Source organism: Phacochoerus africanus, chromosome 8 (genome assembly GCF_016906955.1).
Source record: "Phacochoerus africanus isolate WHEZ1 chromosome 8, ROS_Pafr_v1, whole genome shotgun sequence".
Classification (NCBI taxonomy): Eukaryota; Metazoa; Chordata; class Mammalia; order Artiodactyla; family Suidae; genus Phacochoerus; species Phacochoerus africanus.
The window spans coordinates 15,695,984-15,712,050 of record NC_062551.1 but is presented as its reverse complement, the minus strand read 5'-3'; the positions used below and the strand labels follow the sequence as shown (position 1 = coordinate 15,712,050).

General features: G+C 50.0%; 1 protein-coding gene across 1 annotated transcript in view; it reads left to right on the top strand.

Moving 5' to 3' along the window:
* ZFHX3 (zinc finger homeobox 3) overlaps window positions 1–16,067 on the top strand; it is a 248,141-nt gene that overhangs the window by 86,475 nt on the left and 145,599 nt on the right. The window contains exon 3 of the mRNA XM_047792856.1: window positions 1,789–2,285. Within this exon, the coding sequence (XP_047648812.1) occupies window positions 1,789–2,285 (497 nt within the window). The remainder of the gene's footprint in view (window positions 1–1,788; window positions 2,286–16,067) is intronic.

Sequence of the window (16,067 nt, the reverse complement as noted above, 5' to 3'; positions counted from 1 at the left end):
TGTGCGCAGGCTTCAAATGCAGCCACTCTGCCTAGTCAAGCCGGCACTGAGTTCATCACTCTTAGTGCCTCATGCAGCATAAATAAGAAAATCTTTTTCTTTGCTTTTTAATAATAACATCTTTTTTTTTTTGATTAGCCACTAACTTGGATTCTCATCAGTCATTAAAAAAAATAATAATAACCTCAGCCCAACCACATGTAAAAGGGCAAGTTTAAATATCAGCTGGGGAGTGGCAGGGCAGGCACAATAGCTCGAGTGTGCGTTTGTTTAGGGGAGAGGTGAAAAATAGAAGCTGGTGCTCAGCATTCTGCCTGACTGTAGGCTTCTAGGTAATGGAGGGAAGGCTGCTCTTTCCAAGCCTTTCTTGTGTTATAAGTAAGAGCTCAATGTATTAATTTACCACTGGTAAATGGGAGCCGGTCCCTGGTTTATGCAGGGTGGTGACAGACTGAAAGAGAGCAAGGGCAGAGAGGGAGGAGCCGAGCTTTCTTGGACCCTTTTTTCTGGGGGGGGGGGGGAGACCACCGTCTGACTTCTTCATTTCACTGTCCATCTCTGTCCAGCTTCCCAAGGCTTTAACATTTTGGCTCCTTTTTACCCTTGTCTGGCACAGACGTTTGGGCCTCTGTGCAGCGGGCTGGGTACTCTCTGGAGGTTCAGCAAGGAGAAGATGACACCGTTATCCTAAAGGGGCTGCATCCTGTTGGGGACACTGGCCAGCATGTGGCTCTGTCTGTGGCTGGCTTATGACAAAGTGGACTGTGACATGACCCATAGGAGACCTACATTTCACGCGCTGTGGGGGCTCAGGAAAAGGAAAAGATGCTTCTCTTGGGGAGACGGGGGAGGAGCCAGCACCACTGACAGGCAGGTAGGATATTGATGAGGAATAGGGAGGTGGTTTCTCCGATTTAGAGCTGTGCTGTCTGGTACAGTAGCCACTAGCCACATTTGACTAGGGACGTTAAATGTAAACAGATTAAAAATAAAACGAAAAATTTATTGTAAAATTTATTTAGCCATATTCTAATTGCTCAGTGGCCCCATGTGACTAGTGACACACAATCAGTGCTGATCCAGAACAGCTCCATCTTCGCAGAAAGTTCCGTAGGGCAGCACTGCTTTTGGTAAATTCTGGGCCCAATTCTGATCTGTCATGAAAACTTGGCATCTTAGATTATAGCTGTACGTCATTCCCAACATGTCAAGGACCAGAGTTCTACATTTTTTTTTTTTCCTTTTCTTGAGCTGCTTCTGCGGCATATGGAGGTTCCCAGGCCAAGGATCCAGTCGGAGCTGTAGCTGCCGGCCTACACCATAGCCACAGCATTGCAGGATCTGAGCCGCGTCTGCAACCTACACCACAGCTCACGGCAACGGTGGATCCTTCACCCACTGAGCAAGGCCAGGGATGGAACCTGGAACCTCATGGTTCCTAGTGGGATTCGTTAACCACTGAGCCACGAACTCCCGGAGTTCTGCATTCTATGATGCTTATTTCTGTCTTTGCTTGGATCTGATTGAGGAGGCGAATTAAAATAGTTGAATACCTTTTTTCCTAGGTATTCTTTTCCATAAGAAAAAAAAAAAAAAACAGTCTTCCACTGATTTCACCATGTCCATAGGAAAGATGAAACACACCAATTGTGTGTGTGTGTTTCCTGGTTGGTACCTGTGGCTCTTGAAATCATTTTTTTCTCCTGGGACCTGGGCGAGGGCCTGGTGGCATGGGAGTCAGGGCTGCTGTGAGCCTGGCCTGATGCTCTCTCCTCTCCTTCCCTGCAGTGGGTGGTGAGATCCCTCTAGACATGCGGCTCGGGGGCGGACAGCTGGTGTCGGAGGAGCTGATGAACCTGGGCGAGAGCTTCATCCAGACCAATGACCCGTCGCTGAAGCTCTTCCAGTGCGCTGTCTGCAACAAGTTCACCACGGACAACCTGGACCTGCTGGGGCTGCACATGAACGTGGAGCGCAGCCTCCCGGAGGACGAGTGGAAGGCGGTGATGGGGGACTCCTACCAGTGCAAGCTCTGCCGCTACAACACCCAGCTCAAGGCCAACTTCCAGCTGCACTGCAAGACGGACAAGCACGTGCAGAAGTACCAGCTGGTGGCCCACATCAAGGAGGGCGGCAAAGCCAACGAGTGGCGGCTCAAGTGTGTGGCCATTGGCAACCCTGTCCACCTCAAGTGCAACGCCTGCGACTATTACACCAACAGCTTGGAGAAGCTGCGGCTGCACACGGTCAACTCCAGGCACGAGGCCAGCCTGAAGTTGTACAAGGTAAGTCCTGGCTGTCTCTGGAAGGAGTGGGTTGGATCCTTGGGTGACCGGGAGGGCTGGGGGTGGGGGACAGTTCATGCCGTCGGCCGGCCAGGTGGTGGCTGGCAGGTGACCTGGCGTTGGAAGGCGAGCCACCATCCCCTTCCTCAGGAGGCTGCACCACGGCGGCAGGGTTCAGCTGGGACCTGAAGGTTCTTTTTGCAGGGACCCTCATGTTTTGGGGGGGCGGGGGAGCTTGTTTACAGCAGCAAGGTACTTACCTTGTTCCGCTGTCTTTAGAACTGACTTTTTTCCTAACTCACAATTGCTGTTTCCTGGCTCTGGCTTTGATGTTGTGCTCCAGTGTTTCCTCTCTTTCCTGCAGGCTCTCTGGTCTCCTTTTCCATCTGGTCATTCCCCCTTTTTTAGTCCCCTGGATGCCCTCTGGAGTCCTTTGTTGATTTGTTCATTCATTCATTCACTCATTCAGCAGATATACTCCGAGCCCCTCCTATATACCAGGCACTGTTCTGGGCACATGCCTAGTCCGTGCCCTCAGCAGACAAAGGTCCTTGCCCTCCTAGAGCGTCCCTTCCTTTTGGGGAGGATGGCCGGTCAACGCAATGGATGAATTATATGGGAGACACTGTGGGGGCGAATAGGTCAGGTGAGGGCGCCGTTGTTCTTTCCCCTCTGCTTCCTGTGTTCTGTGCCTCCTTTCTCTTCCCAGAACTTAAAAGTCCTCCCCTTTTCCAGGCTTAGTCCACTCGCCTCCTCTTCCTCTCTGCCCTGCCTGCCTTCCCCTGCCCCCCTCTAACCCCTCCCCTCTTGCCCCTCCCCTCTCTAACCCCGCCCCTATAGCCCCTCCCCTTTTATAACTCCTCCCCTCTCTAACCCCCTCCTCTCTATAACCCCCTTTCTAACCCCGCCCCCTCTCTGACCCCTCCCCTCTCTAACCCCTCCCCAACCCCTCTCCCTCTCTAACCCCTCCCCCCATTCTTCCTCTCAGTCCGTAGACGGTAATGAAGGTACCGGTAACGAGGAGGAGGTGCTCAGATACTGTAAATAGTCCTTTCACTTGCACGGCAGAATCGCTCCAGACGTTTCTATTGATTTTCACTGGACTTAAAGCCTCACCTTTTTCTCTAATCATCCCATAATGGCTTTAGTATGAACAATCAGGTACAAATCGCCATAAATCTGCCCGGCCTCCTCCCACGTCCCTTCCACGCCCTCTCCCTCTCTTCCCATTTCCCTCCCTTAATTGCTGTCCGTCTCTCCTCTCCCCTTTCACACCGTTTCCCACATCTTTGGGCCACCGAGGGCTGGGTTTCTGCTGACCCTGAGCTGCGCGAATCCCCTTCGAATCTCCTTTCTGCTGACGGTGATCTTAAATGGCGGCTCCAAATAAAAGGAGGCTCTGATCCTTTACCCATATGGGCCTCCGCGGAGACGGATACACGTGATTCCTTTTACAGTTGCTCTTTCTCAGCTTGTGGAGAGGCCTGTGTGACCTGGATGAGAAACCATTTTGGGCAAAGGAGGAGAAAGCAGGCATGAAGCAGTGGGAATAGAATGTTCTGGAATTGCTGGCTGACTGGCAGGGATGGGCTGGAGTGGGGGGGAGGGGATGCCAAGCGGCCAGCCCGCCCCCTTGTCCTGAGCAGCAGGACCCTTCCTGGGTGCCGAGCCACCCCTGGAAGGAAAGGCTGCTTGCCATCCGTTTAAATCAGAGGTTTTCACTGGCCACAGGGTGGTGCCAGTGTGGTCACGAAAACCTGACGGAGAAACTGGTGGGAAAAACAGTTTCCAAAGGACTCAACTGTGCAAAATAGAGTATGAAGGGCTTGCTGGGGCCCTGGAAGGTGGCAGGCAGCCTTGATGGAGGTCATTTAGAGGTGGTGCGAAGCTGCCCTCTTCCTTGCCAAGGGCAAAGGCAAAAAAATGCCCTTTAAATTATAGTGCATGGGGTGGTGATTAACTCTTCACGCTCTGGAGATGACTAGTCCTTGGCTTTGCTTCCCAAATCCTGGAACCTAGAGGATTTGCCAAGTCTGGCCCTCTTTGGTGTCCAGACCTTGGCCACTGGTCCCACCGGGAGAGTAGGGCTGAGCTGGTTTCCAGGGTGGCCGTGAGGGCAGCAGTTGGAGTGTTTCCATTTGTGTTTTGCTGAACTAGCTCTGCACACTCATCCTTCTCTGCCTGGGTTTTTTCTCTTCCTCTTTTCTCTCTCTCTCTCTTTTGTGTAAAAGATGGAAGAAATGCCTGCTCAAAACGGGCACTTTAGTCGAAGGGCCCCGAGTATTGGGCTGCGGGTGGAGCATGGGACTCCACGCTTGAAGCAGAGGCGTCCAGGCAGTGCGTTTGGCTGGCACATCCCAGGGGTGAATTCCCCGTGTCAGGCGCCCAAGGCTGTTCGTCTCTCTCATTAGTCCTTGGGTAATGACTGTCCCCGTGGCTGTGCTGCGGGGGCAGCACCCCCCCCCCCGCCCCGATGTGACCCAGAAATGTATCATTTCAGTGCCTGCCCCGAGCATTCCTGTCCCCACAGTGTGACCAAGATAAGCTTCGTCACCACTGGGGGCGGAGACGGGGTGGGGTGGGGTGTCCCTCTCCCAGGGTCTATAAGTCTGAGGATTTGAGGTGGGGGTTGGAGGTGGTTTGAGAGGCAGTTTTTCTCTAGGCCCTGGTGTGGCCTATGGTAAATGGAGATTGATTGCATGTTATTTTTCCTCTTGCTAATGTAATCCATTAGCCCAGCACATGCATAATCAGTTTAGAGCACAGTTAACTGGATATAATCGAGTTCTTTACTGTCTGCTAGAGAAACAGCTCCAGATGCTGCTGGCCCGGGGAGGGCACCGGTGGGTTTCTCACACGCGGCCCTCCTCGCTCACTCCTGATGGGTCTTGGTTCCCTGGCCCATCGCTCCTGATGGGTCAGGGAGACCCCCACCGCTGCTTGCTGCGGCACCCACTCCACTGGCCCTGAGGTCGTTGCCTTCCTCGTGGGCCCCCCCACCCTCTCCTTCCCCTCCTCTTCCTTTTCCATGTCAGGGGAGGCAGAGCAGCGGTCCCAGGAGATGCAGGCACAAGTGTAGCTTTCCGGTCTGTCATTTGACCTCATACCGATCCAGAGTCACTTCTCTCAGTGTCATAAATCCTGAGACGTACATTGCTGGATTAAGGACTGAGCTGTCTGAAAGCGTGAGATAGTTTCTAATCCAGACACCAGAGAGGGTCGGGCTCATTTGCAAAAAGGAAGACCTGCCGATACTGTCTCCCTCACCTGCAAGTGTCTAGTTGGGGTTATTGCGTGAGAGCAGTTTTTAAATCGAGATTCATGTTCCTTGCAGTCTCCCTGCCTCCCAGAAGTGATGGAGAGTAGGGGGTAGGCTGGGGAGCCCTCGGTGTCCAAGGAAAGCTAGTTCCTTTTTTCTTGCCTCAAAGGTGACTTTTGTGACACGCTCATGGTTGAATTCCTGGAGTCTTTTGTGTGTGCATCTTAAATTGAGGTGGCTCTGGCCCGCCCCTAGCGATCACGTGCCCACACCTCACAGCTGCCATCATGAGGCTGGGACTGACCCCTCGGGAAGGCCAGGGGCCCTGGTCAAGCTCCTGGGTTTTTCTCTGCAGTGATTCTTATTCTTTCGGAGCCAAATGGAAGCGTGCCGTGGGAAAGGTACCTGGCTCTCCTTAGGCTGAAGCTCCAGACGGTGAATTCTGCACCGAATCGCTTTCCCACATAAACGGATCAGCCTTCGAGGACCTGCTCCCCGACCCCCACGTCCCTCTCCTATGTGGGGTGCTCATGCTTGTCTTAAATAGGGGGCAGCAGATACTGATACACGCCTGTCCTCTGCGCTTCTCCACCGGAGCAGATCCTGCGTCCCCAGTGTGAGGGTTCAGAGCAAGTGCGAGCTCTTCTGTGTTTCACCTGCCCCTCCTGCTGTGTGCCTTCCTGGCGCTCTCTGAAATTCGGACTTGTTTTCTGCCTGGAGGAGAAGGGGCAGAAAGGACAGTTGGAGATCAGTGCACACCTGCCAGCTATTAGAATCTGGTTTTCACTTTGATGTTTTTCTTCACCTGCGAGCCATTGGCATGGAAATCCATCAACTCTAGCAGATAGATTAAGCCCCACCAGAATCTATTACTCAAACAGTTCCCAGCTGAGTTTTCTTTGATAGGGCCCAGCCCGAAGGTTTCGTATTAATCTTAAGTGCTACACGGAGAAGGTTGTCTACCACGGAGTGGGGTCTGGGCCCCATGTGAGCTGCAAATCGGGGGTGAGAAGCCCAGTCTGCTTGGCTTAAAGCAGGAGGTAGAGTCTGGCGCCCACGGACTGAAAAATATTCCCCCAGAGTCTCCACACAGTGGACTTTTTTACTTGCCATCGTTGGGATGATTCGAGGGGAAGGAGGTAAGAAACCATGCATCAGACTCTCCGTTACTTTAGACTCCAGCTTCTCAGGTCTTTCCCTGATGTGTGAGAACCTCAGGCTCCCTCTCCCATCAGGGCAGTCACTTCACCGTAGGATGGATGGATGCGTCAGAAGACGTCGTACAGCAGGAAGTTCCTGTTGTGGCGCAGTAGAAACAAATCCGACTAGGATCCATGAGAATTCGGGTTCAATCCCTGGCCTCACTCAGCAGGTTAAGGAACGAGCCTTGCCTTGAGCTGTGGTGTAGGTCACAGACCCAGCTCGGATCTGGCGCGGCTGTGGCTGTGGCTGTGGCTGTGGCTGTGGCTGTGGCTGTGGCGTAGGCTGGCAGCTGCAGCTCCCATTCGACTCCTAGCCTGGGCGTTTCCATGTGCCGCGGGTGTGGCCATGAAAAAAAAAAAAAAAGACGTATAACCGTTGAAAGATGGGGTTTGCAGTTTGCTTTCTTCATGCTTCTTTATGGGTACACAGGGCGGCAGGGTCTTGGGGAGACGACTGTATGCTTCCTGCCTGGAGATGGAGACTGGCAGCCTTGGTCTTGCTTTGGAAAACAAAAAGCCTAAATCCTCTGCTGAGTCTCCCCCTTCCTTTTGGCCCTGGTGTGATGGTGTTTGAAGCCCTGGGACAGGTGTCATCTGGTTTACATTGTCACTCTGGAACCAGTTTCCTCAAACCTTGTTTTCTCATTAGGTCAATTTTTTTTTTTTTTTAAGTGCTTACTTCTTCTCTCCATACCTTGGTGCCTTCAACCAAAAATGAAAGGCAGGGAATGTTTTCCTGTGGTTGATTTAGAAGGTGTGAAAAGCCAGATGTTTTGGTAAATTTTAACACATTTTGCCTTCATGCCCTCCATCTCCTGGAGCGGCTGGGGGTCTGAAGGTCATTTCCCTTACTCGATGGCTGGGCTCACAGGATGGGGGGTGGGGGGTGCTCCTGGGACTGGGCTGGGAGACTGGGTCGGGGGGTGCTCCTGGGACACATGGCCATCGCTAGAGAGCCTGGGTGGGCTCTGGCAGGATTTTTGGCCAACTGTGAACTTCGGGGGGACTCTAGGAAGGTTGCAACATCTAAATCTTTTCTGGAGGCAGGGCTTGTGTTGGGTAGATTTAATCCTTCGCTGCTGTAGGAACCCCCGCATACGCTGTAGGAATGTATGGCCAGCAGATGGCCAGTGGGTGCGGTGTGGAAGGGTGGCACCTCACTGCAGTCTCGTGCTTCCAGCAAAACTTTCCCACCTTCTTCACCTGAATCCCTCCCGGGGGTATTACTCAATTCACCACATTGATTCCGCTGGTTGCCTTTAAGCACAAGCTTTGTCTTGAACCCTCTGGTTACTGGGTTGTACACACAGCCTCAAGTCAAGGAGGCTGAGACATTGTTCCCCTTTTGGCTCTACACTTTAATACCATATAACAGATTTGAAATCTTACTAGATGTGGGTTTTTGTTTGTTTGTTTGTTTGTTTCTGTACTAGATATACTACCTATTGAAAAACCATCTTCATAACCATTAGCCATAACACTTCCCCCCTTTTTTCCAAATGCAAAAGCATCTTTATTTTCTCTCTTTTTGTCCCTGCGTCCTTTTCGCGGATGGCAAGGAACGGATCAGACCCCTTAAGAATATTATTGTCATCTTAATTATTTCTTACAAGACTAACTTTCCATGTTTCTCCCAAGTGTAATCTCGTAATAAAATGTGGATTCTTTATTTTTTATGGTAAAAATTATTAACATGTTTAATGTAAGTTCACTGTAGAAAAATTCAGGGAAGTATAGGAGAAGTAATTATCAGCCTAATCCTATCATAGGACAACCTACTTTTCTTTTTTTTCTTATAACCTAGGCATCTTACAAAATTGGAATTACGTTGCAGCATTGTACCATAGCCCTTCCTCGAACCTTTAAGTATTTTTCAATAATTTGTATTATTATTTATTTATTTTTCTTTTTAGGGCTGCCCCTGCAGCATAGAAGTTCCCAGGCTAAGAGTTGAATCCGAGCTGCAGCTCCCAGCCTGCGCCACAGCCACAGCCACGCCAGATCCAAGCAATGTCAGCGACCTACACCCCTGCAATGTTCAGGGCAACGCTGGATTCTTAACCCCCTGAGCGAGCGAGGCCAGAGATTGAACCTGCATCCTCATGGATCTAGTCGGCTTCTTAACCTGCTGAGCCGCAACGGCAACCCCTCAATAATTTCTTTAAATGGAAGTCCTTTTTCTGCTTTCCAACTCTGTTCTCCAGAATCGAATCACTGTTGTATTTAGATGAGCTTCTTTTTGTTGTTTTCTCTGCTCACACCGATGGATGTGTGTGTACACACATACCTACCACTCACTGAAGCAATCTTTGCTCACACACGTTCTGTTTTTGGCTTGCTTTTCTCATGCAACTTATAATCCTGAAAATGATTTCAGGTTGTTATGTATTGATCTGTTTCACTCTGTTTTAGTGGCTACATAGTTTTCCGTTTATTGCCCGGGCCCTCACTGAATGTATATTTAAGTTATCTGCAGTTTGGGTCTTAGAGTGAAGGAGTTCGGAAACAGATGTGTCCATTCCTCTCTCTACACTTGTGCTCTTCCAAGACGTGGAACTGCAGCCTCCAGGGCGTCATATGCCCACAGAAGCTACTTTCTGATGGCCCTTCAGAAGGCAGACCCTTTCAGAACATTATGAATGTCATTAAGGACATTTGAAATACTATGAAAATTTAAATATTTTAAACATTCCAGGTATTTTTAAGAATGCTGATGTCCTCCCAGGACTGGGCGAAGTTCAGACCCCTTGTGGTGACCAGCGCCGTATTTTTCTGTTTTCATCAGCTTGGCACCTTTGTTTCGATGTTGGTCTCTTTTATTGTGAAAGAGGTGGAATACTTTTTCACGCGTTTATTGGCTGTTGGAATTTCCCGAGTGGCTTTCCTGTTCATAGCCTTTGCCCTGCGTTCATTCATTCACTCACTCATTCCTTCGTTCATTTGGGGGCTTGTTCTCTTTCTTAATGGATTTCCAAGAGTTCTTGGTTTATCAGGACCCGCAGTCCCTACTGTGCTTCTCCGGTAGTTTCTCCGGGTCTTTCATTCGCCTTTAACTTGGCTTATGCTGTGCGTCAGCCTACAGAAGCTTTTCACGTGTATGTCGTGCAATCTTCACATCTGTTTCTTTACGCTTCTCACTCTTCTCTTTCTCCAGGGAGGCTCTCGCGTGCGCCCTGCTAATATCATACAATAATAAAACTAATAGCACCTCGAGGACACTTACCACAAACCAGGTTTTGCCCTTCCTGCTGTACATGTAGTAACTGATTGAATCTTCTCTTAATCTACCTGTTTTCAAACGGGGGAAACCGAGGCAGAGAACGTGACCAGTCACAGCTGGGGAGTGTTGTTGCAGTGGGTCTTCAAACCCAGGCAAACTGGCACGGCTTGATTGATAGTTTCTTCGATACTTTCTCCCCCCCCCCCCCCCACCGAAGACTTTGATCCGTGAGGCATGTATTTTGTGTATGGTACACTAATAGGGCCCTGTTTTTGCGTATTGTGTGATGTAGGGCTGTATTTTCTTTTGAATTGGATGGTTGGTCCCCCAGCAATTTCTTAAATAGCCATCCTTCCCTTGCTGAGGTGAGAAGCCCTGCTCATCATCCCCTGTTCTCCAGATCTCAGGGCGCCTCTCGAATATTGGGCAGATGTGGGTCAGTCCGAGCACATTGATGGAGCAGTGCTTCTTGAAAGCTCTGAGGAGTAGGAGGAGGGAACAGGGGCAGACAGTTCCCTTTTGTAGGCATGTAAAGCTCTGGATGAGATTTCTTCCTCCTCCTCGCAAACATATTCCCCAGGGTGAAATTTCTTGTATTAATTGCCTTCATCAAATTCACCAGGATGATGGAATCTCCAGGAGAGATGGGGTCTTAATGGGGCGGGGTGGGGGGGGGGGAGGTTGGAATTTTTTATTGTTTCTTAATGGAGACTGTGGATCTCACTATTTATTTAAAAAAAAAAAAAAATAGAGGACAAATACTGAAAGTCCAAGGAGTTCCCTTTTCTGAAGTTCTTATTTGGAGATGGCGAGTCTGTGTCTGCTTATTTCCAGGAAGAACCATTTTCAGCTACTGGTGATAAGTCTTTTGGATTCTAGAGAAGGTGTGCTATGGCCCCTGACTCAGGCTGAGAAGCACAGAGGTCTCATTCCAGGAAAAAAAATCCCCTCCCGACCCCCGCCGCCCCAATCCCACAAATCCTTAAGCTAAAGGCCCTAGACCTTCTTGGGAGAGAAAAAAAAAAAACCTCAAATTCTCCATCCCTCCAGCCCACCCCCGGTGTCGAGGAATAAGCCACAGTACTTGTGGAATTCTTCGCACGGATGCCATCTGCCGTCTTAGGGGTGGTCTGTAACCCTTAGGAGAGTTTTGCTGTGACTATTCCATTGCCTCCACATTCCAGAATGATTCCATGTGTTACAGTTGCTCGAGGTAAACCCAGTCCGGAGGAAAGCGGTGCCAGCGAGCAGGGGGCAAAGGCGTAAACCCAATTTTGAGTCCTTTCAACTTGCTCAGGACTTGGGCTAAAAGGGCAAATTTGAATACATTTAATTCCAACAGGTGTTTCTGGTTTTTTGTTTTGAAAGGGAAATTGTAAGGGAACAATTAAGCATTGTCAGGAGGCAAGAGTCTTTAAATAATTACGTGACACACCTGAACCATAGTCTTTATGCCTTTTTCAGCATAACTTGAAACTATAAATACTATTTTAAGTGTAGGGTGGGAAAAGCTGTTGCTATGAAAACCATTTTGGTAGCACTAACTGAGTCATTTTATACTTCAATATTTCATAAAATTAGTTTCCCAACACTTTTTTTTTCTTTTAAAGCAACCAAGACGTAGGGTGAAAGTCAAAAATGTTGGCATTCCTGCTGTGATGCAGTGGGTTAAGCATCCAAATTCAGCAGCTCAGGTCGCTGCAGAGGTGTGGGTTTGATCCTTGGCTGGGTGCAGTGGGTTAAAGGATCTGGCATTGCTGCAGCTGTGGCATAGGTCGCAGCTGTGGCTCAAATTCAATCCCTGGCCCCGGGAACTTTGCTACATCCTTGGTGCAGCCATAAAAAAAAAATGTCAATGGCAAGGAAATCTGTTGCTTACAGAGATCTTGGAGGTGATTGGAACGAGCAGTCTCAGGCTGGTGCCCCTCAGAATCATTGCAGATACCATGGCAGGGGTCTCAGGGCCAAGTTGCCAAATTTGGCAAATAAAAATACAAAAAAAGTCAGTTAAATGTAAATTTCAGACAAATTTTTTCTTTTAAATATGTGCTATAAAATATAATTATATGTATGTATCTGAAAATCATGTTTACCTGGGCATCCTGTATTTTACCTGGCAACCCTTCCTCTGGATGATGAAATTCTTTCATGGTGTCCTACCCAGTGGCCCAACGGGAGCATAAAGCAAGATGAGTGGCTTCCTTGTTGGTAAAGCCTCTTTTTAAAAAATGGGTCCCAACAAAGAGGAAAATTACAAATGCCTCTAATGACAATTTGTTAGAGAAAGCTGTCCTATCAGATTTTCACATTTTCTACATTAAGTGCTTTTCCTATACTGAAATCTGAAATTTTCTCCAGCGCTATTTGTTAAAATTTGCTATTCAATAATTTTTTCATTACGCTCTTTTATTGAAGTGCTTTCGTGTCACACATCACACAGAGAGATGGACGGCAGGATGCCCAGTTCAGTCTGTGGCAGACAGCTTTGCCAGGTGCGTCTGCCATCCTTGCTCACGGTCGGGCCCCTCGGGCCGCCTTCTGCACTTGTTACTTGTCTGTGGGTGATAGAAAGTCGCAGCCCATGAGCATCGGCTCTTGTGCCTCCCACCTGCAGGATGAGAGTAGGAGATGCTGAAAGTCAGTCTGGAAAAAAAAAAAAAAAAAGTTCCTGTTGTGGCTCAGAGGTAGCAAACCCGATGAGTATCCATGAGGATGCAGGTTCAATTCCTGGCCTTGCTCAGTGGGTTAAGGATCTGGCGTGGCTGTGGCTGTGGTGTAGGCCGGCAGCTACAGCTCTGAAGAGACCCCTAGCCTGGGAACTTCCATATGCCACGGGTGCAGCCCTAAAAAAAAAAGAGAAAGAAAGAGAGAAAAAGTGGGTCCGAAGTGGGACTAATCAAGAATGATTAGGGAACCTTCTCTGAGGTCTATACCCTCCTGTAAAAGACAAACCGGGCAGAAGGTTAGAAATATTTATCTACTGATCTATTTGATTTGTAACCTGTTAATTAGCAGGGCAGGTTCCCAGACCCAGGACGGAGGCCTCCAAAGCATATCTGGTCTCTTAGGTCAACAGTTTGAACCAACATTCCGTTTGCGGGGATGGCTCTGCTGTGCCGGGGAGTTGGGAAGGAATTGCCTTCTACCTGCTGTGCCCGCTGAGCCTTTCTCTCGCTCCTTCTCCCACTCCTTCTCCCTCCCCCAAGGCCGCAGGCTCCCTTCTTGAGGATCATTGGGCCCTTGTAACCACCTCAGATCCACCCCCGGACCTCCCTGGGTGACCCTCCCACCAGATTGTCCTTGTTTTCCTGCAGAAGACAGGGCCCTGGGACCCCTGGTTCTCTGAGGGGGGCGTCCCTGCCACTGTCTCCCTGAGCTGCTCTTCTGCTGCTGCCATGCACCCCGTGCCCTGGTTTGGTCTCCAGGGCCCACGTAGTGGGGAAGGGGCTTTCTCCCTCAGGTCAGTGGCATTGATGAAGTGTCGATTTTGCACCCAGCCCTGAAGTGAAGCTTGTCACATGTTAATTTAAAAATCTCTTGTGTGGGCAGTGCTTCGTGGTTGTGTTTGCATCCCGTGCCCCTGAATCTGTTTGCTTTTCCTGGTGCTCTTTCTTCTAAACCTTCGTCCTGTTGGAAGGGAGCCCAGGGGACACGAGCAGGTACCAGGTGTAGTTCTGACTTAGGAGGTTATTTTTGCAAAAACTTGGGGCACAGAAGTTATCCTGTGTGGGGCTGGAGCTTATTTCTAGTACACCCTTTAATCTCCTTTTCCAGCCAAAGAGCTGGAAAGATCCTGCAGCCAGCCATGGCCTTGCTGCTACCTGAGCTCCCCTGACATGGGAGGAGGTGGGGGGACAGACTCCTGAGTGACCTCAAGGCTTTTCCAAGAGGGTTCTGTCCCCCTTAACTGTCAGCGCCACATGGATACCCCCTGGGCTGCTGGTTGGTCACCTGCGCTTGTGCACACGTATGGAGCGGACCCAGGTCCTTTTTTGGCTTTTACGCTCACGTATCGCAGGGCCTTTGGGACAGTGGGGACAACAGTGTCAGGGTTTTCTGTTTGCTCCTGGTTCCACCTGGTCCTCGTGGGGGAGACGCCGTTACTGTGGAGGTCCTGCCCATGAGCTGTCAGCGCTCCCAGAGCCTGGAGTGACCCTGTCTGTCTTTAGAACATGTTTTGCCAATTTAAAACACACTCCTTGGAGTTCCCATCTTGGCTCAGTGGTTAACGAACTCGATTAGTATCCATGAGTACGTGGGTTCGATCCCTGGCGTCGTTCAGTGGGTTGAGGATCCAGCATTGCTGTGAGCTGTGGTGTAGGCCGCAGGTGTGGCTCAGATCCTGCATGGCTGTGGCTGTGGTGTAGGCTGTCAGTTGTAGCTCTGATTTGACCCCTAGCCTGGGAACCTCCATATGCCATGGATGTGGCCCTAAAAAGACAAAAAAATAAAAAATAAATTAATAAAATATGCACCTTTGTGTTCCCGAGTCTTTACTAACCTCTGACTTTCAAGGGGGCTGCAAAAGTTGTCTGAGCAGCATGGTATGAGTTCTCTGCAGGTGCGGCATGCCGTCAGGGGGGGATAGGGGCTACCCAGTGCTCACCCTGCACCGAGCTGGTTCTCAGGGTGATCTTCCCACCCCTGCCAGGCCTTCGGGTTTCTCTGTTTCCCTTCTCCTACCAGCTCCCTCATTTTCTACAGTCATTCAGGATACAGGGAGCCCAGAGCCCTCCTAGGTTCTTCCCGTCGGCTGGGCCAAGGGGCGTGGGTCCTGGCACCACGATGTCCTCCGTGTCCTAGACATTACTCAGCGAGTGTGACTCTGCGGCCAGCTGTGGTTTAGGAAGCACTGTGGGGAGCCATTTGGCCGGAGGCATCTGCTTGTGCGTGTTTGTTCCACTTCTGGTTCTCAGATTAGGATCCAACCATTTTTATTTTGTATTTATCTTTGCCCAGATGGGGTTCCTATTAGCGATGGCCGCCGTGTGGGAAGATTGCACCGTTTCTCCAGGGACAGGAGTTCTTTGATTTGATCCAGGCTCGTCGTGTCCGACTTTGAATCCGTGCCCCGCTCTCCCCCCACCACACCCCCTTTCTGCCTTTCCATCGTCTTGCTGCCACAATTTGCATGTCTGGCCCTTTGGTGCTTTGAGTTTCTCCGAAGTTCAGGCTCCTCGGGGCATCTGCAGGTTAATTATGAGATAGCGAGTCCTTGAGCCTTTCTTCTGGGAATGACTTTTTTTTCCTGATGTTCTAGTTCCCAGAGGACCCCCAGAGCCCCCGGGCTGCTCCGTCTGCATTCTCACTGTCGCCTGCTTTCCTCCTTTGCCTGGCCCGCTCTTTACTCCTCTTGGAGGAACGGGCCACTTAGAATAAAATCTCACCTGGGGATGCCTGACAGCAGCTACAAAGCCTAGCTCCACTGAGGGCAGACTAATTACACAGCTAATTAATCCAACAGATGTCACTGTAAATGCTCGTTTCTTCGTAATTTGGACCCACGGTGCCAAGATAGGCTTTGCGCCCCACTGGAAAGGCCTCCCTTTTTCAATTTTTTTTTTAAATCAAAGTTTGTAAGGGATAGCTTACTTCCTGCCCCGCCTCGATGCTCCAGTGACACATCCCCCTTTTTCCAGAAAGCTCTTTCCTGCTACTGCAGCCCCAGATGGTATCTCTGCCCTGAGTGTATGTTACCCCATTTGGCACTGAGGGCTCTGTGTCATGCATCAGTTTGTTTCTCCAACTGGTTAGTACACCTCTTCCGAAGATGACCTGCCTTAACCAGTGTCTCGCTCTCTTGAATGCAACATGAGACAGACAGGCAGACACCCTTAGGTGGCCACCAGTTTCTTTCCCTTTGCTTCCTTGTCTCACCTGAAAGCAAGTTGGTTGGCAGGGAATGTAGCTAAAGAGTGTCTGAAAGGTGCCATTCTGATATCAGATGGTCAAAAATTATAGAACACCCGTGATTTGGTTAGCGAAATTGAAAACCTCGCAGGCGAAACAAAAAAGGATTCTTGGAGGTGGGGGGAGGGGTGTCCAGGGGAAGCAGGAAGGAGCAGTGCTTGCGTTCCCTCCCCCTCACTGATAGGAGAAGA